Raw genomic sequence first — 24,914 nt, forward strand, 5'->3', positions numbered from 1 at the left:
CCTAGTGATATTTACACCTAAGGCTACCAATAGGAACATGTGTACACTTCATTTGTCTTCATATGTAGAATTCTCTTCCAAGTTGTTTTAGGCGGGATTATTCCGACTTTACAGATAAGTAAGCTAAAGGTCCAGAAGGTCATTGAAGGGCAAGACCTCTCTTTGCTTTTAAATCTTGTCCTTTTCCCATTAGAATAGTGGTCTACGTCCACCCAGTTAGTAGTGACGTGGTGTCCTTCCAGGGTTACTCTCCTCACATGAGATACCAAGGGAAGGGCTGGTGCCTCTCTCATTCATCAGCGTTCATAACATGCTCTGTAAGCAGACATTTCTAAAGATAGTATTGATGCTTGGCTACCTGCATTATTTTCTCCGGACTGCCACCTGATCTTCAGAGAGGGTGTGATTGGGTAGGGCTTCCTTCTGGGATTCTAACCACTGAAGGTTCTTTGGAGTTCTTGGTAAATTAAGATGAGTATTAGAGTTCTTCTGAGGTATTAAGAAACTGTATACTGGAGAACGGTAAGAAAATCCATACTCAATTACAATTATAAACAGAACATTTAGGTAATAACTGAATAATATCAATAATTTTAACTCATTCTCTACAAGATAGGAGTTTTGGCATTTTTGTTTGGTTGGATTTGAGTTTGGGTTTAGTTTTGTGAGATGGTGCTTTATATAGCACCAGCTGGCCTGAAACTCACTAGGTAGCTAAGGCTGACCTTGAATTCTTGATTCTCCCATCTCAGTCTCCTAAATGCTGGGATTAAGGCCATGTGCAGTTATACCTGGCTCACAAACTAGAGTTTTTAAGAAAGGCATTAATAATCCATATAACATAGATCACGTAAAAAAAAAAAACAAAAAAACAACAAAAAAAAAACAGTTTAGTGGTGTAAAAGAGGGACAGCTCAGAGGAGAAAGACAATCTTTTTTTTTTCATAATGATTTTTTTTATTTAATTTAATTTTTTTCTTATCAGTTACATTTTATTAACTCTGAATCCCAGCCTTGTCCCACTCCCTCATTACCTCCCAATTCCACCCCCCCTCCCTCCTCTCCACCGTGCTCCTTTCCAAGTACACTGATGGGGGGGGGGACCTCCTCCCCATTCATCTGATCCTGTTTTATCAGGTATCTTCAGGACTGGCTGCAAAGCCCTCCTGGGTGGCCTAACAGGACTGCTCCTCCCTTGGGGGGTGGGGAGGTCAAAGAGCCAGTCATGGAGTTCCTGTTAGAAATAGCCCTTGTTCCCCTCACTATGGGAAACCAACTGGTTACTGAGCAATCACAGGCTACATCCGAGCAGAGGTTCTAAGTTATATCCATACATGGTCCTTGGCTGAATGTCAGTCTCTGAAAAGACCCTGTGCCCAGATATATTTGATCCTTGTGGAGCTCCTATCCTTTCCTCATCAGACTAACTCCCCTTCTTTCATATGATTCCCTGCACTCTGCCGAAGGTTTGGGCATGAGTCTTTGTATCTGCTTTGAAAACACTGCTAGTTAGAATCTTTCAGATGCGCTCAGTAGACTCCTGTCATACATTCAATGCACATCCCATCTGTCTTTCTAAACGAGGATTGATCATCTTACCCCATGTCCGCTCTCTTGATTATCTTGTTTAGGTGTATAGATTTCATTATGTTTGTCATATCTTATAGGTCTATATAAGTGAGTACATACCGTGTTTGTCTTTCTCCTTCTGGGATATTTCACTCAGAATGATCTTTTCTAGATCCCACCATTAGCCTGCAAATTTCATGATTTCCTCCTTTTTGATTGCTGAGTAGTATTCCATTGTGTAAAAATACCACAATTTCTGTACCCATTCCTCCGTTGATGGACATCTGGGTTGTTTCCAGGTTCTGGCTATTACAAATAAAGCTGCTATAAACATGGTTGAGCAAGTATCCCTTTTGTGTACTTGAGCAAAGTTTGGGTATTTACCTAGCAGTGGTATAGCTGGGTCTTGAGGAAGCACTATTCCTAATTGTCTTAGAAAGCGCCAGATAGATTTCCAGAGTGGTTGTACCAGTTTACATTCCCACCAGCAGTGGAGGAGGGTTCCCCTTTCTCCACAACCTCTCCAGCATGTGTTGTCCTTTGAGTTTTTCATCTTGGCCATTCTGATGGGTGTAAGGTGAAATCTCAGGGTCGTTTTGATTTGCATTCCCTGATGGCTAATGAGGTTGAGCATTTCTTTAAGTGTTTCTCTGCCATTGGATATTCCTCTGTCGAGAATTCTCTGTTTACCTCTGTTCCCCAATTTTTAATTGGATTACTTGGTTTGCTGCTTTTCAGCTTCTTTAGTTCTTTGTATATACTGGATATTAGTCCTCTGTCAGATAAAGGGGTAGTGAAAATTCTTTCCCAATCTTTAAGCAGTCGTTTTATTTTGATGACGGTGTCCTTTGCTTTACAGAAGCTTTTCAGTTTCATGAGGTCCCATTTATTGATTGTTGCTCTTAGAGCCTGTGCTGTTGGTGTTCTGTTCAGGAAGTTGTCTCCTGTGCCAATGAGTTCTAGGCTGTTCCCCACGTTTTCTTCTAAGAGATTTAGAGTATCTGGTTTTATGTTGAGGTCTTTGATCCACTTGGACTTTAGTTTTGTGCAGGGTGATAAATATGGATCTATTTTCTTTTTCTGCATGTAGACATCCATTTGGACCAGCACCATTTGTTGAAGATACTGTCTTTTTTCCATTGAATGGATTTGGCTTCTTTGTCAAAAATCGAATAGTCATAGGTGTGTGGGTTTATTTCTGGGTCTTCTATGCGGTTCCATTGATCCTCCTTTCTGTTTTTATGCCAATACCATGCAGTTTTTATTACTGTTGCTTGGTAGTACAACTTGAGATCGGGGATGGAGGTACCTCCAAATGATTTGTTGTTGTACAGGATTGTTTTGGAGATTCTGGGGTTTTTTGTTTCTCCATATGAAGCTGAGCATCTTTTTTTCAAGGTCTGTAAAGAATTGAGTTGGTATTTTGATGGGAATTGCATTGAATCTGTAGATTGCTTTTGGCAGGATGGCCATTTTCACAATGTTAATCCTACCAATCCATGAGCACGGGAGATCTTTCCATCTTCTGAGATCTTCTTCAATTTCCTTCTTCAGAGACTTGAAGTTTTTCTCAAACAGGTCTTTCACTTGCTTGGTTAGTGTCACCCCAAGGTACTTTATGTTATTAGTGGCCATTGTGAAGGGTGTTGTTTCCCTAATTTCTTTCTCGGCCCTTTTGTCTTTGGTATACAGGAAGGCTTCTGATTTTTTTGAGTTGATTTTGTATCCTGCCACTTTGCTGAAGGTGATTATCAGCTGGAGGAGTTCTCTGGTTGAATTTTTTTGGGTCGCACATGTATACTATCATATCATCTGCAAATAGTGACACTTTGACCTCTTCCTTTCCGAATTGTATCCCCTTGATCCCCTTTAGTTGTCTTATTGCTCTGGCTAGGACTTCAAGAACTATGTTGAAGAGGTATGGAGAGAGTGGGCAGCCTTGTCTTGTCCCCAATTTCAGTGGGATTGATTTAAGTTTCTCTCCATTGAGTTTGATATTGGCTATAGGCTTGCTGTATATTGCCTTTACTATCTTTAGATATGTGCCTTGTATCCCTGATCTCTCCAAGACTTTAAACATGAATGGGTGTTGGACTTTGTCAAATGCTTTTTCAGCATCTAAGATGATCATGTGGTTTTTCTCCTTCAGTTTGTTTATGTGGTGGATTACATTGATGGATTTCCATATGTTGAACCACCTTTGCATGCTTGAGTTAAAGCCTACTTGGTCGTGGTGGATGATATCTTTGATGTGTTCTTGGATTCAGTTTGCACGTATTTTATTGAGTATTTTTTGCGTCAATGTTCATAAGAGAGATAGGTCTGAAGTTTTCTTTTTTAGTTGGGTCTTTGTGTGGTTTAGGTATCAGGGTGACTGTGGCTTCATAGAATGAGTTTGGTAATGTACCTTCTGTTTTTATTTTGTGGAATAGTTTGAGGAGAATTGGTGTTAGCAGTTCTTTGAAGGTCTGGTAGAATTCCACGCTGAAACCATCTGGCCCAGGGCTTTTTTTGGAGGGAAGACTGTGAATGACTGCTTCAATTTCCTTGGGGGATATAGGGCTGTTCAGTCTTTCTACCTGATCTTGACTTAATGTTGGAAGATGGAATCTATCAAGAAAATTGTCCATTTCATTTAGGTTTTCAAATTTTGCGGCATATAGGCTTTTGTAGTATGACCTAATGATTGTTTGAATTTCTTCAGTGTCTGTAGTTATGTCACCCTTTTCATCTCTGATTTTGTTGATTTGGATAGATTCTCTCTGCTTTTTAGTTAGTTTGGCTAAGGGTTTGTCTATCTTGTTGATTTTCTCAAAGAACCAGCTTTTTGTTTCATTGATTCTTTGAATAGTTTGATTTGTTTCTAATTGATTGATTTCACCCCGGAGTTTGATTATTTCCAGCCGTCTGCTCCTCTTGGGTGTATCTGCTTCTTTTATTTCTAGGGTTTTCAGTTGGGCCATTAAGTTGTTTGTATGTGCTGTTACGAATTTCTTCTTGCAGGCACTTAGTGCTATAAATTTTCCCCTGAGCACTGCTTTCAATGTGTCCCATAAATTTGGGTATGTTGTGCCTTCATTTTCATTGAATTCTAGGAAGTCTTTAATTTCTTTCTTTATTTCTTCTTTAACCCAGCTGTCATTGAGTAACAAGTTGTTCAGTTTCCATGTGCGTTTCGGCTTTTTTTTATTTCTGTTGTTGTTGAGGTCCAACTTTAGTCCATGGTGGTCAAATAGAATACAAGGGATTATTTCAATCTTTTTGTATCTGTTGAGGCTTGCTTTATGACCAACTATATGGTCTATTTTGGAGAAGGTTCCATGCAGTGCTGAAAAGAAGGTATACTCTTTTGAGTTTGGATGAAAAGATCTGTAGATGTCTGTGAGGTCCATTTGATTTAGGGACTCTGTAATTGTTTTTATTTCCCCATTTTTTTTTTCTGTCTAGTTGATCTGTCCCTTGGTGAGAGTGGAGTGTTGAAGTCTCCCACTATTAAGGTATGAGGATCAATGTGTAATTTAAGCTTTAATATTGTTTCATTTACGAATGTAGGTGCTCTTGTATTTGGGGCATAGATATTCAAAATTGTGATGTCCTCTTGGTGGATTTTTCCTTTGATAAGAATATAGTGGCCCTCCTTATCTTTTTTGATTAACTTGGGGTGAAAGTTTTATTAGATATTAGGATGGCTACTTCAGCTTGTTTTCTGGAACCATTTGCTTGAAAAACATTTTTCCAGCTCTTTACTCTGAGGTAGTGTTTATCTTTGTTGCATAGGTGTGTTTCTTGGTTGCCACAGAATGTTGGATCCTGTTTCCACAACCATTCTGTTAGTCTGTGTCTTTTTATTGGGGAGTTGAGGCCGTTGATGTTGATAGATACTAGTGACCAACAATTGTTACTTACTTTTGATGTGGGGTTGGTGGTGTCACTGAGTTTCATTGCTTGTATTCTTTTGATTTTTTTGTTGTGTAGTTATCTATTTCCTCTGTTTCCTTCGATGTAGTGGTTTTCTTTGGTTTGGAGTTTCCCTTCTAGTAACTTCTGTAGAGCTGGGTTACTATGTAGATATTGTTTAAATTTGGTTTTGTCATGGAATATTTTGAATTCACCATCTATGTTGATTGAAAGTTTTGCTGGGTATAGTAGTCTGGGTTGGAATCTGTGGTCCCTTAAGGACTGTATGATTTCTGTCCAGGCCCTTCTGGCTTTCATAGTTTCTGTTGAGAAATCTGGTGTGATTCTGATAGGTCTACTACCTTCATATGTTACTTGGCCTTTTTCTTTTGCTGCTTTTAGAATTTTTTCTTTGTTCTGTAGGTTCAGTGTTTTGACTATGATGTGACGTGAAGAATTTCTTTTCTGGTCTAGTCTACTTGGTGTTCTGTAGGTCTCTTGTATGTTTATGGTCATCTCCTTCTTTAAGTTGGGAAAGTTTTCTTCTATAATTTTCTTGAAAATATTTTCTGGACCTTTGAGCCTGATGTATTCTTTTTCTCCTACTCCTATTATTCTTAGATTTTTGTCTTTTCATGGTGTCCTTGATTTCTTGGATGTTTTGTGTTTGGAACTTTTCTGATTTTATTTTTTCTTTGAGAGGCGTGTCAAAGTGTATCTTGGCTTCTGAGATTCTTTCTTCCATCTTTTGTATTCTGTTGGTGATGCTTACCTTTGTAGTTCCCGATCTTTTCTCTATGTTCTCCAGCTCCGGGTTTTTCTCTATTTGTGTTTTCTTTATTAATTCTAATTCTGTTTTCATGTCTTGCACCATTTCCTTCATCTGTTTGAATGTGGAGTCCTGCTTTTCAATGACAGCTTCTATTTTTTTGTCTGTTTCTTCTCTATGTATCACTAATTGTGCCTCTACTTCTTTGGCTATAATTGCCTGTATTTCTATGAGAGCTTTGTTTATTTCTTCTTTATTTGCCTTTATTTGTGTGGACATTTCTTTGAGAGCTTTGTGCATTTCTTCTTTGTTTGCCTCAATTTTTGTGGTCATTTCTCTGAGAGCTCGATTTGTTTCCTCTTGGTTCGTCTCAATTTCTTTTGCTATTTCTCTGAGGGCTTTGTTCATTTCATCTTTATGGGCCTCTATTAGCTGGAGAAACATAGTTTTGAGGTCGTTTTCTTGTATATCTAGTGAATTGAAGTGTCCATTGTTTTGTGGGGTTGCTGGTGAGGTCATTATGTTCTGATTTTTGTTGGGAGTGTTCTTACGTCTGCCTCTATCCATCTGGTTATTTATAACCCTCACTGTTTGTTCCTCGAGTTTGTAGTTTGGGCTATGATCGTCTCTTTCTGTTTTCTGGACTGTTTTTTCAGGAAGATGAGAGAGGTTCACTGGTTTGGGAGTATGCGTTGTGGTTTCAGTTTTGCCTAAGTAAGGAATGTGACGCTGGCGCTATTCGCATGCACTTTTAGCAGGCGCAGTGTGCATGCACAGATTCTTAGACTATTGCAGTGGCCTGCAGGCCACTATTATGCAGTTCTGTCTGAGATCCAGGGATTGTTTGCCTGGATTACACTGGTGAACCCACAAGGCAGAGACTTCAACGTTGGGGTCACTATCCCAAGAATCCCTATGATGCCCACACTAGGGGTGTGGGTGGCAGGAATCTTGTCTGGTTGCTTCTCTGGAGAGGCCCTGGGTCTGGGGCAAACTCTCCCTAGAAGGCTCACTCACTCTCTTGCAGGACCAGTTGGAGTGCACAGGGGTTCCCCTTGCTCACTACTCTCTGATTTGGTTTTGCTGTGGGAAATGCGCGGATAGGCTAACAATCAGCTCTGTGACACTGTGGCCGCAGGACTCGGTGTCCACCTTTCCTGTGTGCTGCCTCTCTGTTCTTTCCCTCTGCCAGGAGGGGTCATGTTGACTGGTCCCAGGGGTAGCGCAGGAAAGAGTTAGGTTGAGTGTTCTCAATCCCAGATCCCAGGCCCAGATCTCTCTGCCAGAAGCAGCCTGGCGGAAGAAGAACTTATGTTTGCTGATCCTGAGAAAGTATCAGGTAGGGTTGAGTGTCCTCAGATCCACAGCTTGGGTTTCTCTCCCAGGGGCCGCTGGGTGTGCTGGAGAGGGGGTGCTGTGTCCTTGGCAGGCTGCCTCTCTGTCCTTCCCCTCTGACCTTCCCCTCCGCTAGGGCAAGCTTATGGTGGTGCTCTCAGGGGAGTGCCAGAAGGGGGTGGGACTTCTCAGTCTGATCCTGAGCCAGGGTTTCTCTGCCAGGGGTCGGGGGGGTCTGTGGGGGGCGCCCGTGATAGGACTTGGTGCTAGACCTTATTGTGCTGGACCCAGGAGAATCCCAGGACATGTTGAATGACCACAGTCCCAGATCCCGAGCTGTAGTTTGTTTGCTAGGAGCGGCCAGCAGCACTGGAGTTCCGGCACTGTGAAGCCGCTGTGCGCCTCTTTATCCTTCTGCTCAGCTGTGGCAGGGTTATGGCGGCGTTTAAGGGAGTGCCCGAAAAGATTGGGTTTTCTCATTCCTGATCTCGGCTTGGGGTACAGACAATGTGGTCTGTGGCAGATTCTGGTGCACGCCGCCAGCCTCCTCTGAAGAGGGAGTAGGGATTTTGAGCTGGGCATGCAGCTGCTCTCCGCACGGCGGGAGCTCAGTTGTGATGGCGGCAGGTACCCGCGGTCAGTGAGACCTTCCAGGGAAAGACTGGGTGACCCATGATCAGTCTTGCAACTTTCCTTCCCCGTGGGGTTTTCTTGCGACTGGGACTCTCAGTCTCTGGCACCCTTGTGCCCACCAATCAGCCTGGGAAAGTGATCGGGACATGCAGGCATGCAGCTTCAGTCCAGAGACCCAAAACCTGCTCTTCCGGGTTCTGGCTGGGCAGCAGAGAGTGGACCCGACCGATTCCCACGCCATGGGAGCCTCCCCTCACCTGGGAAACAGGATTGCTGTAGTTTTAGGGCCCAGAGTTCAGTCTCCTGGTCGCCGCATGGAGAGTGTTGTCCCGCTTCTCAGACATAGTGTTCTCCCTGCGCCACCATCTTGGCCCCCCTCCGAGAAAGACAATCTTAATTTCTACCACATACTAATTATTAGAAGAAAATAATAATAAAAAAGATAATTTTCCATTATCTTTGAAAAGTGTGTCCAAAGAGAAAGGAAATGAAGATTCAACTAATATTGAAAGCTAAAACAACTGCCTTTGTGAACGACAGGGAAGAGGGTTTGGAGAAATCAAGTTAATATCAAAATGTATCTTGTATACAATAAGTGAAATGCAGCTACCATTAGACTCATCTTTTCTAGAGAAACATCCTGTTTCATAATTTCTAATAAGTATTATCTCAGCTATACACCTCAGTAGACGCACTCAACCATTTGTATTAGTATTGAAAACAGTGGCACTGCTTTTCTTCATATATTTCCTATGAGTTGTAATTATTTGAATTTTCTGAGTTGTATACTTGAGTTTATAAAGTACGTATGAATTGATGACAAAGTAAAGAAGGAAAGGAAAAAGAGGGCCCAGACGAATGAAGCACTGAAGTGGGAAGTTGCATAAAACAGTTCGATTTTGTGAGGACTACAGTCAAACACATTAGGAACATGTTTGTTGAAACATAGTGTATTTATTACTTTGAGTAAAGAAGGGAAATCCTGTGGAATTAAATTCTTGACCATTCAGAAAGTTACATGTTTTTCTTTGAAAAAAAAGAAGTATCAGTGATAAATTACTACTGTAGTTCCTCTTTCTAAACACAGTATCACATATTTTAAAATCAAGTGTTAAATAATAAATGTGGCTAAAGAAAGCTGTTTTATAAAATATTGAGCTCCTTCTCTGTCATCTCCATATAGTCAGTATCTTTGGAGAATGAATTTTTCAGGTTTTCTAGAAAAAAAAACTATTTACTTAAATAAAAGTGACATAACTAAATGATGTCTAAATAAACATTTTTAGATAATATGAAGTATAACCTGTGAACATAATAATTTCATGTAGAATACTTTTAAAATACAGCTATGACTAACATGAGAATGAAGATCAGTATTGCTCATTCTTAAAATCTGAATATTTAGTTGAAGTTACATTCATGATTATAGCCTTTTGTTTCCACTCTGATGTTTATACTTTTATATTCTTGGTTTTTTTTAGATGTTTTTATTTTATATATAAAAGTGTTTTGCCTGCGTTGTGTGTGTGTGTGTGTGTGTGTGTGTGTGTGTGTGTGTGGCTTGTGGAGATGAGAAGGGGCCATTAGACATTTTGGAATGGAGTTATGGATAGTTGTGACTTACCGTGGGTACAGGGAAACAAACCTGTGTTCTCTGGAAGAGCAAGTGCTGAACCATCTCTCCAGCCTTCTTGATTTATATTTTGATAATTATTGGATGGATATTGAATTTACTGTCTTGTTTTGTTTTTATTGTTTTTACTGCTAATTTCAAATTATGTTTTTAAGCGTGCTGATGACATCACAAGCTTAGTAGCAGATACTACACTTCTGGTACACTTTTTTGGAAAGAAAGGAAAAGCTGAACTCAACTTTGAAGATTTTTATAGGTGAGCTAAATTTCTGTTGAAAGTTATTAGCATGCTAAATTAGGTCATCTTGGGAAATCATCTAGTACAGTGATACTGTGCTACCTTTTTTTAAACAATTTATTCACTTTATATCTTGGTTGTAACACCCCCCCCCATCTCGTCTCGTTCCCATCCTTCATCCTTCTCACCCCCTCCCACCCTTTTCTCACTTCCCTAGTCCACTGATAGAGGAAGTCCTTCTCCCCTACTATCTGACCCTAGCCTATCAGGTCTCATCAGGACTGCCTCTATCCTCTTCCTCTGTGGGCTGGCTAGGTTGCCCCACCATAGGGAAGTGATCAAGAGCAAGTAACCAAATTCATGTCAGAGACTGCCCCTGCTCCCCTTACACTAGGGAACCCACAAAAAGACTGAGCTGCCTATGGTCTACATCTGAGCAGGTGTTCTGGGTCCTCTCCATGCATGGTCCTTGATGAAAAATATTCTGTGTCGTGTCCACTTCTGTTGTTGTCTGTGATTATATTAATGATACACAATTACTAAAAGATAAAAAAAAATGAGTATGTAATGATTATTATATCTTATGTATTTAGTAGAGAATTCTTCAGTCTCAATAAGCCACAGTAAAAATGGCCAGTATCATCTCTGCCCTACAATATGCTGTTAACCATTTTGCAGATGGGCTGGCTCAAGTCCCAAGAGGGAGGCTATTTTTGGGTACCACAGTCATTAATCAGTAATTTCTTATCTCTGAATATGAAGCTTTAAGCCATTATATAGTTAAATTATTTCCATATAACCTTTCCTAGGACAGTAAATGTTTGATCATTTACCTTACTTTTTGTTTTTATTATTTTATCACAGATTTATGGATAACCTACAAACAGAAGTTCTAGAAATAGAATTTCTTTCCTACTCTAATGGTATGAACACTATCAGTGAAGAAGATTTTGCCCATATTCTTCTACGGTATACTAATGTGGAAAATACATCAGTATTTTTGGAAAATGTGCGCTACAGTATACCTGAAGAAAAGGTGCTTAGTCCCTTATGCTTATTTTGTTATATCCATTATCTTGAAATGTATTATCTAGTAAATGCCATTTATATTGCCTTATTAAATAACATTATTAACCTAGCTTATCTGTGAATTAAAATTTATGTTTTGATGTATTCTATTGGTTTCCTCCATATCCCAAGTACTCTGTTAATTCTGAATTCAAGTAGAGATCAGTTTTTTTTAAGAAATCCTGAAAAGTCCTTATGACTAGTAGTATTTTTCAAGAGAATTCTTATGAGTTATTCTGGTGTTTTGACTAGTACCAAAACATGTAAGGCAGTTGTTCATTTCTGTAGCACCTTTCATACTCTAATAAAAGGTCATTTGAAGAGTGCCATTGATAAGTGAGTGATCTTATCTGCATTTGAAGTGAGGCTTTTCAGCAAGTTCAGGTGGCATGAATGATTTAGAACCCAGGACAGCTCCTTGTCTGTTTGCTTGGTAGCAAATGTGGTGTCAGCCCTTTTGAGCAGTTGCATTATCTAGTGGTATTTGAATGCTTCATTGCAACCAAATAGAAACTGCTGTCACAAGTATCCCTTTAAGCCTAGGATGTTTGGGATCTGTTGCCTTCTATTTGTGTTTATGGAAGGATCAGGTTAACTGTTCAAGAAAGCTTGCAAATAACTTGAGTTTGTTTAAAGTGGATACACTGTGACAGTGTTAACAATTCTTTGACTCCCCTAAGAAGTGGGGGGGGGGGGCTTTGTTTAGCTATTACTTTACATTAATTTTTAATCAAATGGCTCATCTGTTTTACCCACTAAGCTGAATTTTCCTAGCTAGTAGAGAATTCCCTAGAAATAAAAATTGTAACTTACACTTCTCAAGCTATCAACTCTCAGACAGCCTTGCAGACATTGACATTTCTTTTGGAAAATGAGAAACTGAGAATTTTAGACACTTGTCCTCTCAAATGGGAGACTCTCTAAGGCAGTGATTCTTCTACTATATGCTACTTAAATCTTCTCCTCTCCTCCGCCACTCATTCTCTTCTCCCCAGTAAAAGAAAAGAAAGAAAAGCTGATATTTGAATGACATTTACAGTTTCAAAACTAATTTCATTTTTACTCACAGATACTAAATATCTATAGGAACAAATGATAAAGTGACAAAATAGGCAAATCCTTCTTCAATAGAAATATACATTACTAGAAAGACAAAAAAAGTAAACAAAAGGAGATACACTTTCAGATAAAGATAAATGCTATGAAAAGGACCAGGAATATGAAGACTGAAATAGAAGGCTGGCTGTTAGGGAATGTTCTTCAGAAGAAGTAGCTTTGAGCAAAGCCTGTATATGATGAGCTATGCAAAAATCTGGATGACAAGTGTTTTAGAAAAGAGAGCAGCAAATGGCAAGGGCCTGGGATGGAACAAGTCTAGTTTATTTGAGAAAATGCTAAAGGATATTTCATAAATAACTGTGAAAGTAGTAGGTGATGAGAAGGGAGAGTTAGAGATTTGTCAGGTATGATAGCACTTGATGGAACAAAGAGAGATCTCCTTAGATTTAATTCTAATAGTGATACTAAGAGGGATGGAAAGCTATTACCATGCTTAAATTTTAAAGTTGTAGATCTGGAAAACTACCTTCCTAGTTAATTCCCTAGCTGTCCAGCACTTCCTTATCTATGTTCCTCCTTCACTTACCTTTACAATCAAAACCAGGATCTAGGAAGCTGGAACTGTTGCCTCTGCTCTTTTTTTTTTTTTCCTGTGTATTTCTCAATTATTTAAATATTGGTAATTATATCAAACTTGAGATATGTTATTTTTATTTCCCATAATGTTCCTGTTAACTGAAGAAAGACCAGGGGTAGAATTGCAGCCTATGAAAATGGCATCTCTGAACAGGCTGCTTTGACACAGGTCCTCATACTCAGTGACTTCCTGTGGTGGTCTGCTCAGTGCCATTTTCTGCAGTCACTGTATTTCCCCCTGGTGTCTTGGTTGCGTTTTCATGACTGAACAAGTTCAATTAGATGACAGTTGACACTGTGTCAACATTTTGATTTTTGTATTGTCATCATAGACATATTGTTGACCTGATGCTGAATCATGCATAAGAATAATTATGCACAGCAAATATGTTATATGGGTTTTTTTTATAGGTTTAAGAAATGGTATTTAGAGGATTATCGTAACTGAACTTTCTGAGCCGTTTTCATTGAAGCACTTTTGGAAACTTGATGTTTGCAGGGCAGTGTTTTAAAGCAGTTTACTGCTTTCGGAGGAGCAATGCTATCCAATAGAAATAAGTCTGTGGGAGTCCTAAGTTTATTTGGAGATATTTTTCCAAATACACCTGGAGCTCTTGCTTATGAAATATATTGCAGATCCTAACGTTTTCTTCTATTAAGCGTGTTATGCTTATTCTAATACATCTATCAATACTAATTGTTGCACCTTTATTTTCCCAAAATAGGGCATCACATTTGATGAATTCAGGTCATTTTTCCAGTTTCTAAACAACTTAGAAGACTTTGCAATAGCTCTCAATATGTATAACTTTGCAAGCCGTTCTATAGGACAAGGTAAGAAATCATCCTTCAAAATGTCAATGTTAAAACATCCCTACCTTGTTCCCAGAGATCTTGGAAAGAGGCTAGTGAAATATGTTTCATTGTACATCAGCTTACCTGAAAGGCTGGTTTTATGATTTCTGTGAGAAATCAGTTCTGAAACTTAAAAGGGTGCGGAGTCTAGGGAAATAGGATGATTTCTTACTGGATTATTTTTGGCCTCTAATTTCATATTATGAAGAACTAATAATGTCTATTCTAAAAGGTCTAAGAGAAAACCTAATGGTTCCTTAGTAACATCAGGAAATACATGTCTACTTGTAGAAACTGCTTCTGGCCATTGGCCAGTTCTGTTAATGTCTTGAAGGCAAGAATCTAGTATGTTAGGTATCAAATTATTGTCTTGTTTTTTTTTTGTTTTGTTTTGTTTTGTTTTTTTTTTTCAAATTCTAGAGGAAAGCCAAACTATACTCCCTAAATGATGATAATGACTTCTCTCAGAAGCATAGAAAGAATAGGAACATTGAACCAGTAAGGGCTTGGATTCAACTCCCAGCTTCAAAAAACAGTCAACATCACATGTTACATTTGTTGTATGAGAGAAATCTGAAATCTTCTTTATATTTCTTTCTCTAAAATGTATGTACAGACATTGGAAGGCATGTCTTCACAAATGAAATACATATTTTAATATATAATACATATCACATTTAATATGTAATATATAACTGGAATAATATATCCTTCTTAAAAGAAATTAGTATCAGTTGATTTGGTTCAGACCAGAAAGTTGCTTTCTGATTTTATGGAATTAGAAAACAAGAAAAAATTTATTGTGTCACTTTTTAAATGTTTGGAATAATATCCATGTGTTCCTTCAGTGCTGTTATCAGTAGCTCAATTAAAGGGTATTGCAGTAGGCACCTAAGCAGCATTCCTTCTATTAGCTATTTCTGAAGCACACAGAAGACTTTGGAAATTTAAGTTTCCATTGTCTGTTGGAGAGTATACAGGTTCCTATGCCCACTGTCTGTGCAGCACTCCCCCAGGTTCTGACCTCTGGACTCTACCTTAGCAAGACTGTTCTTTGTTATCATCTGTCATTTCTCTCATTCCCACTGGTGAAACTCCAGTACATAATCATAGCCATTTGAAATCATCACCTGCCCTTACCCCTCCTCCCTCACACTGTAGACAGAGTTAATCACTATTTCCAAATTATCAGAGAACATTTTGTGCAATCCTGAATAATGGTTCTCTCTGAAAATCTTGTCTCCTATCGGAACTGTTTCTTGGGAATTCATTTATTTTAATAACCTCTTAAGTGTCTCTTCCTGACAGTAGCTGCTCACTCAGCATTCCTTGGTTGAAAATATATTATTACCCAATCAGCCACCACTTTATCTTTTCATTAAAACCACAGTGTCTGCTTAATTAAAGTTGTGTGCTATATGCTATCATATCCTATGCTTAGAAAAAACTTTTACATCCTTTGTAGTCGTTAGGCTCATATACTAAAAACATATACTGCTGTTCTTTTGTGACATTTATCTAGATGAATTTAAACGTGCAGTATATGTAGCCACTGGACTGAAACTTTCACCACATTTGGTGAACACTGTCTTCAAGATTTTTGATGTCGACAAAGATGACCAATTAAGTTATAAAGAATTTATTGGGATTATGAAAGACAGACTCCATAGAGGATTCCGGGTAAGCTTACAGATTTCAAGCCTATCGATAATCCTTTTAAATCTTAAGTTCAGAAAGAATTTAGTGAAACTTTAAGGTTATAAACATGAAGTGTGGTTGTAGGCCTTACCAGCTTTCAGAAACGATGCGAGGTGCTAAGAGGTAATTTTATAAATACACATATATAATAAAATTGACTTTTACTATGTTTTATATTCAGTTAGGAGAATATATTTATTGCTTTTTTGGGGGGAAGGGTATTGCCATTTTGTTTTTTGTTGTTTTCAATGTAGTCTTCCCATTGGCTTTCAGACTTGGTAGTAAACAAGGAACCATCGCTATTCCTTGTTGCACATCAGATGTTTCCTTTAGGTAACTGAGGCTCTTCAGTCAGTGCATACTCATTACTACGTATAAAATGAACTGAAAATAATTCTTGCTTCCTGAATGGCTTTTCCTGTTGGCATACCAAAAAATGAACAAGAGTTTATCTGCCCTTCTTTAAAAATCATTTTTTTTATTCCAGCCATTTATTTTTCCTCAAAAATGTTATAGTAAAAAAGTTAAATTTAGTATTATGTGGCTTAATAAGTATTTATACATCCAACATACTTAATGGATGTACTTGAAACAGGAGAGGAAAAAAATCCCTTTGAAATTTAACAGCTGTTATAGGAAGTCTTCTTTCTGTGTTAGGAATAAACATTTTGAGTAGGAAAATCCATATATAGAAAAAATAAAGATTATTATCTTTGGCATTGTAATTCAAAGATTTGTTTAGTGACTTTCAGCCCAAGCTGTCTTGGCAAAGATGGTGTTGTACTTAAGTGCCACCTAGTGGTAGCTTGTTAACATTTAAGATGACACTATAGACACTTGGAAGGATGTACATAGAAATCCATTTATTTTTTCTCAAAAATGCTATAGTAAAAAAAGTTAAAATTTAGCATGAACTAAACAGTAAGCATTAGGCTCAGTTTTTCCTCTTGAGTACCATGACTCTCACTTCTGTTCACTATTCCATGTGTGGCTGTGCTTCCATACCATAGTATTTTACTTGTATTTGCACACATTTTTTTAAAACTCACTGTATATTTATAGAATGCAGTATCTTGTTACATGAATACATTGGGAGTAATAATCTAATTGGTGTACTCTTGCACTTCTTTGTAGTGTCAGGAGCCATTTAAATTTATTTTTAAGCAGTTTTGAGATACATGTGGTTATTAGCTGAGGCCACCATTCTGTGAAGTTAATCTTGAAAAGGCATTCCTCCTGTGTGACTGGAACTGGTTCACTTTTTCTTGTGTCTGCCAATCCTCCCAGTCTCCAGGAACCAGTATCATGTTCTGTCTTCATAAGTTTTGGCTTATAGATTCGGCATTTAAATTAAATAATGTTGGATTACCTGTTACATTTGTACATTTGTAATCCTTTATTCCACAGGGTTATAAAACAGTCCAGAAGTATCCAACCTTCAAATCTTGCCTGAAAAAGGAACTTCACAGCAGATAAGTATGTTAACTTGGGTTTATCCTAATATCCCAGTAATTATAAAGAGTAGCCATTATTTTTTGTATCATCTAGACAATAGCTGGGAAGAATTATCTGCCACTGGGGTTAATGCCCAGTGGCAGAACACACACTCAATCCTATGTGCCACAAGAGAAGAAAATAACTGAAAGAGATATATTATCACCAACTACTTGTTGGAGACAGTGAGTATGTCATGGTTTAAAAATTGTTTGCTAAGGCTCTGAGGCCTTAGCTCAGTTGGAAGAGTGCTCAGCTAGCACACAGGAGGCCCTGGGTTCTGTCCCCAGAACCACATGAAGCACAAGTATAGTGGCACATGACCCTTTTCTCAACAGTGGCGGTAGAAGCAGGAGAATCAGAAATTCAGCAACAGCCAGCCCCAAACTAGGCTGGTACACATGTGACACTGTCCACAGAAAGATGGAAGGAATTTTGTATGTTAAGTTTGCAGTTCTGTACCTGTGCGGGCACAATCTAACAAACCTAAGCTGTACATGGGATCTTTCGAGATTTTGAGTTACTTTTTTGAGGGGAGCATGCTTCAAAATCGGTGCCACAAAAATAGCAGCTGTGCTGTTAAAGAGTGAGTTTAGGTACATGACACTACATGAAGCATTCTTCTTATTTTAATTCTCACATGTAGATCTGTTTCTCTCCCTTTTTTGCGTTGCTGACAATGAAAGCCAGAGCCACGTGCATGTGAGGGAGCTGCTTTACCGCAGGTTTACACCCATAGCTCTTGATTTTTAAGATTTTGAACTCGTAGTTCTCCTGCTTCTACCTTGAGTATGTAGGGATTGTTAGCCTTGACAAGTATGTCCCTTAGCAGGTTTATGATTCATTTAACAACAGAGAGAAAGCAAAAATTAGAACGTGCCTTCTCAGGTAACTTGCTAGTGAATGACAAACCAGGATTGAGCCACCTTTGATCTTATGGTAAAACTATTTTTACCTATAATGTTATCACTCTCTGTTGCAGTAATTAAGGATGAGTCAGGAAGTCTATCCTGTTTTTGTTTGAAATATCTCAAAATTGTTAAGGTCCAGAAAGAAGATTGTTTTTAAATCGATAATAATTATGTAATTTTGATCAGTTGTGTTAGGTTTTCATAACGGAAGTTTTGTTGCTTATTTTGAGATAAGTATCTGTTCTTATGTATATTTCTTACTATTTCTCTTAAGCTTGAAGCACTTTATGTGTTTCCCAAAGTGATTTTTAAAAAGAAAAACCAACTGCTTTGTAATATATTTCCTGTGGCTATAATAAAATACTTTAGCAAAAGCTATTTAAGGGGGATAGAGTTTATTCTGGCTCACAGTCTAAAGGAACTCAGTCCATTCAGGCAGGAAGGCAGCAGAAGCACAAAGCACTGGTCACATCTCATCCATAGTCAGGAAGCAGAGAATAGTGAATCCTCCCACCTCGGACTAAGCAGTCGGTGTTAATTTCCCAGAAGACTGTACAAAGGCCTCTCCTGGTGACTGTGGGTTCCATCAAGTTGGTAACACCAACCAAGCATCACACTCTGTCAGCTTTGGGAAATGTAGAAGAAATGACCACGTTGCTACTTTCTTCATGGAATGTATATTTTCCTCATGCTTTCAGCAAGCTACTATTAGTTTTTGTCTTCCTAAAAAGAAACTGCAGTGCTCAGTACTTTGTAAGTAGCTTTGAAGCCTAGTATTACATGGAATCTACTTTGGTAAGTGGTGATCCAAAACACTGAGAAAAGAGCAACTTTAATTATCGCTTACTGGGGAACCAGCTTAGAGATTGAGCTGCCATGGGCTACATCTGTGCAGGGGTACTAGGTTATCTCCATGCATGCTCCTTGGTTGGAGTATCACTCTTTTTTTAAAATTTTATTTAATTTTATTTTTAATTACACTTTATTTACTTTGTATTCCACCTCCAGTTCCTCCCTTCTCCCCTCCCAATCCTTCCCTTCCTTCCCCTTCTCCACACATGCCCCTCCCCAAATCCACTGGTATGGGAGGGTTTCTTTTTCTTCCTTTTGATCCTAGTCTCTTAGGTCTCATCAGGAGTGGCTGCATTGTCTTCCTCTGTGGCCTGGTAAGGCTGCTTCCCCCTCAGGGGGAGGTGATCAAAGAGCAGACCAATCAGTTCGTGTCAGAAGCAGTCCCTGTTCCCATTACTATGGGAACCTGCTTGGACACTGAACTGCGATGGGCTACATCTGTGCAGGGGTTCTAGGTTATCTCCCTGCATGGTACTTGGTTGGAGTATGAGTCTCAGGAAAGACCCCTGTGCTCAAATCTTTTGGTTCTGTTGTTCTCCTTGTGGACCTCCTGTCCTCTCCAGATCTTACTGTTTCCCACTTCTTTCATAAGATTCCATGCACTCTGCCCAAAGTTTGGCCATAAGTCTCAACATCTGCTTTGATAGTCTGCAGGGAAGAGCCTTTCAGAGGCCCTCTGTGGGAGGCTCCTAACTTGTTTCCTGTTTTCTTCTTCTTCTGATGTCCATCCTCTTTACCTTTCAGGATGGGGATTGAGCATTTTAGCCAGAGTTCTCCCTCTAGATTAGTTTCTTTAGGTGTACAGATTTTAGTATGTTTATCCTATATTATATATCTATATGAGTGAATATATACCATGTGTGTCTTTCTGCTTCTGGAATAGCTCACTCAGGATGATCCTTTCCAGTTCCCATCATTTACCTGCAAATTTCATGATTTCCTTGTTTTTAATTGCTGAGTAATATTCCATTGTGTAGATGTACCATAATTTCTGTATCCATTCTTCAGTTGAGGGGCATCTGGGTTGTTTCCAGCTTCTGGCTATTACAAATAAAGCTGCTACAAACATGGTTGAACAAACGTCCTTATTGTGTACTTGAGCCTCTTTTGGATATATGCCTAGGAGTGGTATAGCTGGATCTTGAGGAAGCATTATTCCTAGTTGTCTGAGAAAGCGCCAGATTGATTTCCAAAGTGGTTGTACAAGTTTACATTGAGGCTTCTTAACAAAATATGAACTTGGGCCAATGAAGTGTCTCAGTGTCTCAGTGAATAAATATGCTTGTCACAAAGCCTGTTCGACCTGAACCTCATGATAGAATTTGGAAATGGGCTCCCACATACACACCATGCTACATTCTCATGGTGCCTCCAGGCACAAATTAAATAAACAAATAAATACAGTCTTCATAAAGCTACGAACTTTTTTCTTTTCCAATTTTTTAAATCTTTTTAATATTAGTTACAGTTTGTTAACTTTGTATCCCTTCTATATCCCACTCCCTCTTTCCCTCCCAAACCCACATTCCTTCCCTCATCTCCTCCCCACCCCTTTCCAAGTCCACTGACAAGGGAGGAGGTCAAAGAGCCCTCCATTGAGTTTGTGTCAGAAACAGTGTCTGTTCCCCTTATTAGGGTACCCACTTAGATACTGAGCTACCAAGGGCTACATCTGAGCAGAGGTTCTAGGTTACATTCATACATGGTCCTTGTTTGGAGAAACAGTCTCATAAAACACCGCTGTGCCCAGAAATATTTGGTCCTTGTGGAGCTCCTATCCTCTCCCAAGTCATATTAACTCCCTCTTCTTTCATGTGATTCCCTGCACTCTGCCGAAGATTTGGTTATGAGTCTTAATATACTAGCAGTTGATACACTGCTAGGTAGAGTCAGAGGCCCTGTACTGTAGGTTTCTGTCCTGTTACTTGTTTGCTCCTACATCCAATGTCCATCCCATTTGTCTTTCTAAGTGAGGATTGATCATCGTACCCTGGGCCCTCTTTCTTGTTTATCTTCTTTAGATGTATAGATTTCAGTATGTTTATCCTATCTTACAGGTCTATATAAGTGAGTGTATACCATGTGTGTCTTTCTGCTTTTGGGATACCTCACTGAGGATGATCGTTTCTAGGTCCCACCATTTCCCTGCAAATTTCATGATTTCCTCCATGGCTTTTTAAATACTTGACTCATATTTCATATAGACTGCTTTAAAATTTTGATTAATGGTATTACCTTGTTACATAAGTAATTGCATTGGCATTGATTGTTTGTTTTAACTAGATTCTCCTAAAACGGTGATTGAAGGATCGTGATCCGTGTGACAAGGCAAGAAGCAAGTTTCTGAGAGTGGATTCAAGTGTGAGGTCAGCACATGCAGAAAATGAAGAGAAAGGTGAAATTTATATTTCTTTTTCCTTGAACTGAGTTTGTCAGTATAAATCGGAGGAAAACTGCATCTTGTAATTACAAACCTTAGCCCACCAAGAGAAAACTTACTGTGGACGCTAAATACAATCAGCAGAGCTTTCGTCTTGATTGTCGGTCGGAACTTTTTCATTCCCTTCACAAGTACATGGGTAGTCCCAATGACTATCTGAGAATATATTTATATTGTTTATTTATTTATTAGAAATGTTCTTTATTTCAAAGTAATTTATGAATGATAGAATATAGATGACCTAAAGATGGAAACACATTTTCTGGTTTTGACTGTGAACTTATTTTCAGACAATGAATACTCCTTCCATTTGTCTTAGGGCCTTAGAATTATTAGTAAGTCCCTGTTATTTAACTTGTATTTAATTATACTGCAGTAATTTCAGAAAACAAGTGAAAATTTACTAAGTAATATGATGGTTTACATTGTACTTTCAACTTTTAAAAGTACTTATGTAATATACATTGTTGGATTTGTGTACATTTTTGTTTGTTTTTGCTGTTCTTTGTGTGTGTGTTAGACCTTTTCTTTTATTTTTTTTTTTATTTATTTTTTTTTTTGGTAACAAAGCCAAGAGGATTTCAGGTATTTTGTTTAAAAAAAATTTAGTTTAGTTTTGTTTTGTTTTGTTTTGTTTTTGTTTTTCTTTTAGCAAACACAGCAATCTTATGCTGATGTTAAAAGCAAGGGCAGTGGCAGTAGTGATCACCAACATGGGGAATCGTGGTGCTACTCCTACTTGCAAGTGGATTGTATGGAAATAATATTAGTAACATATTAGATACGGATAATAATAATAATATGTCTATTGCATCAAAACTAATAAAAATGGCTTAGACATTTGATGTATATTCAATAGGTAGAAGATAATGTTTTGTTTCTTGCAAAAGGACCACATGGAGGATTTACCCAAACAGCCAGTAGTGATGAATCATTTACATATAATCCATTATATCGAAACAATATGTCTTAAAAGTGGAAAATAAAACTTTCTATTGGAGAAAAACAAAAAAAGAAAACGACTTGAGAGACTAGACAGAAGGTCATAGCTCAAGGCCTGCCTGGGCTATAAAGTAAGCTCAAGACACCTCAGCAATGTAGAAGAACCCTGCCAAAAATAAAACTGCTGGGGAAATAGTTAGCTTAACAGCAGAGTGCTTGCCTATCATGTGTGAGGCCATAGGTTTCATTCTCAACACTGAAAGAAAAAAAAGAAAGAAAATGAGAAAAGAAGGAAAGAAAGAGAAAGAAAGAAAATCCTAGATTTTTACATTGAAAGAGAATTTTAGAATACTTAATAGAATTTTGGCTATCTGGTAAAATTGATTTTTACAAGGGTACAATATAATAATACAATGAGTTTTAATTAATATATTTAAATATTGCATGTTAAAAGATTAATATATTCATTTATCTTCTTTTGTAAGACATATTTAGTATAGCATACACTCCAACCATTATTTTGCTTTTGCATATGAAAATAGGAAACACTGTTTTTGTAAGTTATTGAATGCGAATTTGATCTGCATCAGCTTATTTATAAAAGGAATGTTATTTTGGTGTTATTTGTATTGATTATGTGTTTTTTAGACTTCTCCATATCTTTCTGTGATATTATTTATTGCACCAATAGAGAAATATAAATCTGCAAATGTAGTAGAGTCCTACTACTACATATATAATTTCACTTGCTTTGAAACTTTAGTCATTTGATGACTAAATAGAGATGCCTACTTACTCATTTATCATGTCTCAGACCTAGATTGGTTGCAGTAATACGTGGTATATAAAATAATTGAAAAATACAAATTAATCTTTGGCTATAAGTTATACTATCATACATACATATGGATTAAAAATTAAATAACTTATTTAATGATCTTTTATAAGCTTGTCATCGACCTAGGACATAACACCATAATATATGCAGTCACTATTCTTTATTGTTTTATTTTAAATGGGTTTGTTTATTAGGTGGCAAGATAATATAAAAATGAAGATGAATAAAATATTAATATTCTGATCAATTAATATGGTATGAGAATAGTATCACTCAAACTTTTTGTCTAAATACCTCACTGGGGTGTGGCTTAAATCAATTCAAATATTTTTGAATATTTTGCAAATAATGTATTAAATACGCATATGTTAGCTTCAGATTTTCCTTCTACAAATTACAATTTTCATAAACATTAAACTCTACATAAAATTTTAGTGTTGTACTTCTTGAAGAAGGCCTACATGATAAATGGTAGTTGGTACTTCTCAGAATAGTTTATAATAATTGTTTTAGCTTAATTTGTTACTATAGATCTTAATTGTAAAGCTACATGTCTTACATTGTTATATTATCTTAAAATAAATGTACCTCCTTTGAACCAAGAAACACTGCAGTTTGCTAGTATGCATATCAGTGAACTAATTTTCTTTCTGAATATATCACTTTCTAACTTGGGAAATCTTTATGGGTTACCATTAATTTTAAATCCACTTCCATAGCAATACACAGCATCAAATTTTAACTCATGAATACCTCTGTAGACAAGTAAATTGCAGAATCATGGAGCCTTCCCAGAACATTTCAGAGAACTCCTTGTCTTAAAGAACTATGGCTGTTATCTAGAATATTTGCATGTGACTTAATAGAGTGTCTGTTTTGTCTCACTGAACTAATCACTTAAATGGCTTAAAATGAAGCCAGAACTACAGTAGCCCATGTCACGAGTGTTGTTACTTTATAGATGTCATCTTGCTAAAAGAACACCTAGAAGTTATATTTTAAAAGTGTATTAGTTATCTTTCTGCGCTATTTAGGTTTGGTTTTAGTTTCTTTAGATGGTCTTTACTTTGTAGCCAAGGATGGACTCATTCCTTAGCTCAAGCAGTGCTCCAACCCCAGTCTCCTAAGTTCTTGGCATTTGTCTGTGTATCACCACACCGTATCCCCTTCTGCCATCAGTAAATAAACACTTTTTTAAAGTGCAGTGTTTGTATTCCTAAAGGATGCGAAAATGTTAATTGTGTAATATTCGGTAAGTAAAATAAAAATCGTAAGTGATTAAAAAAGCATATTTTCTTTTTTCTTTTATGGGCAGCATTTTTTACTTAGTAGCTCATGAAATAATGGCCTACCATTGTCACATGTTATATTCTGTGGAAATCATCTTTGTAATTGTCTTTTAATAAATATTTTAGCATCTTAAATATAAGGTCATATTGGGCTGGAGAGATGGTTCAGAGGTTAAGAACACTGCTTGTTCTTCCAGAGGTCTTGAGTTCAATTCCCAGCAACCACATGGTGGCTCACAACCATCTATAATGAAATCTTGTGCCCTCTTTTGGCATTCAGGTGTACATGCAGGCAGAACATTGTATGCTAAATAAATAAATCTTTTTTAAAAATAAGGACATATTTATAACTATATGCATATAAGTATGCAATGCTTATAGAACAGTAAAAGGGTATAACTGTGAAATTCATCTTTCAAGGATAATTTTGTCCACTTAGTAAAAGACAAGAGGGACACATGCTAACAAAAAGTAAGTAGGGGGAAGAAAAACCAAACACGTGGAATAGGAATCTGAATGGGGGAGGGGGTTAAATATTGAGACTGAGTAACAAAAATATATATATATATTTTTAAATACATGCACATAAAATGAAAATGTTATGTGTTTTCATGTGAGTTCCAGATGACAAAGATGGTTTTAAAGAATATGTGGTATGGTTTGCTGCCCTTCCCAGTGTTGGTGAAGCTGTCTGAATGACACAACATTAGTACCTCAGCCTTTACCTCTGGATCACACTATCCCAATGTATATACTTA

At 37.6% G+C, this 24,914-nt stretch overlaps 1 protein-coding gene across 4 annotated transcripts in view; it reads left to right on the plus strand.

Annotated features, from left to right (window-relative positions):
- Micu3 (mitochondrial calcium uptake family member 3) overlaps positions 1–24,149 on the plus strand; it is a 91,054-nt gene extending 66,905 nt beyond the window's left edge. For all 4 annotated transcript variants that reach the window (XM_055593623.1, XM_055593624.1, XM_055593625.1 and 1 more), the window contains 6 exons: positions 9,992–10,092; positions 10,939–11,110; positions 13,563–13,671; positions 15,215–15,372; positions 16,798–16,866; positions 20,931–24,149. In XM_055593623.1, coding sequence (XP_055449598.1) covers positions 9,992–10,092; positions 10,939–11,110; positions 13,563–13,671; positions 15,215–15,372; positions 16,798–16,866 — 609 coding nt within the window. In that variant the 3' untranslated portion in view covers positions 20,931–24,149. The remainder of the gene's footprint in view (positions 1–9,991; positions 10,093–10,938; positions 11,111–13,562; positions 13,672–15,214; positions 15,373–16,797; positions 16,867–20,930) is intronic.
- The last annotated feature ends 765 nt before the right edge of the window (positions 24,150–24,914 follow it).

The sequence above is a fragment of the Psammomys obesus genome, unplaced genomic scaffold, assembly GCF_907164565.1.
Source record: "Psammomys obesus unplaced genomic scaffold, mPsaObe1.curated_primary_1811, whole genome shotgun sequence".
Lineage (NCBI taxonomy): Eukaryota > Metazoa > Chordata > Mammalia > Rodentia > Muridae > Psammomys > Psammomys obesus.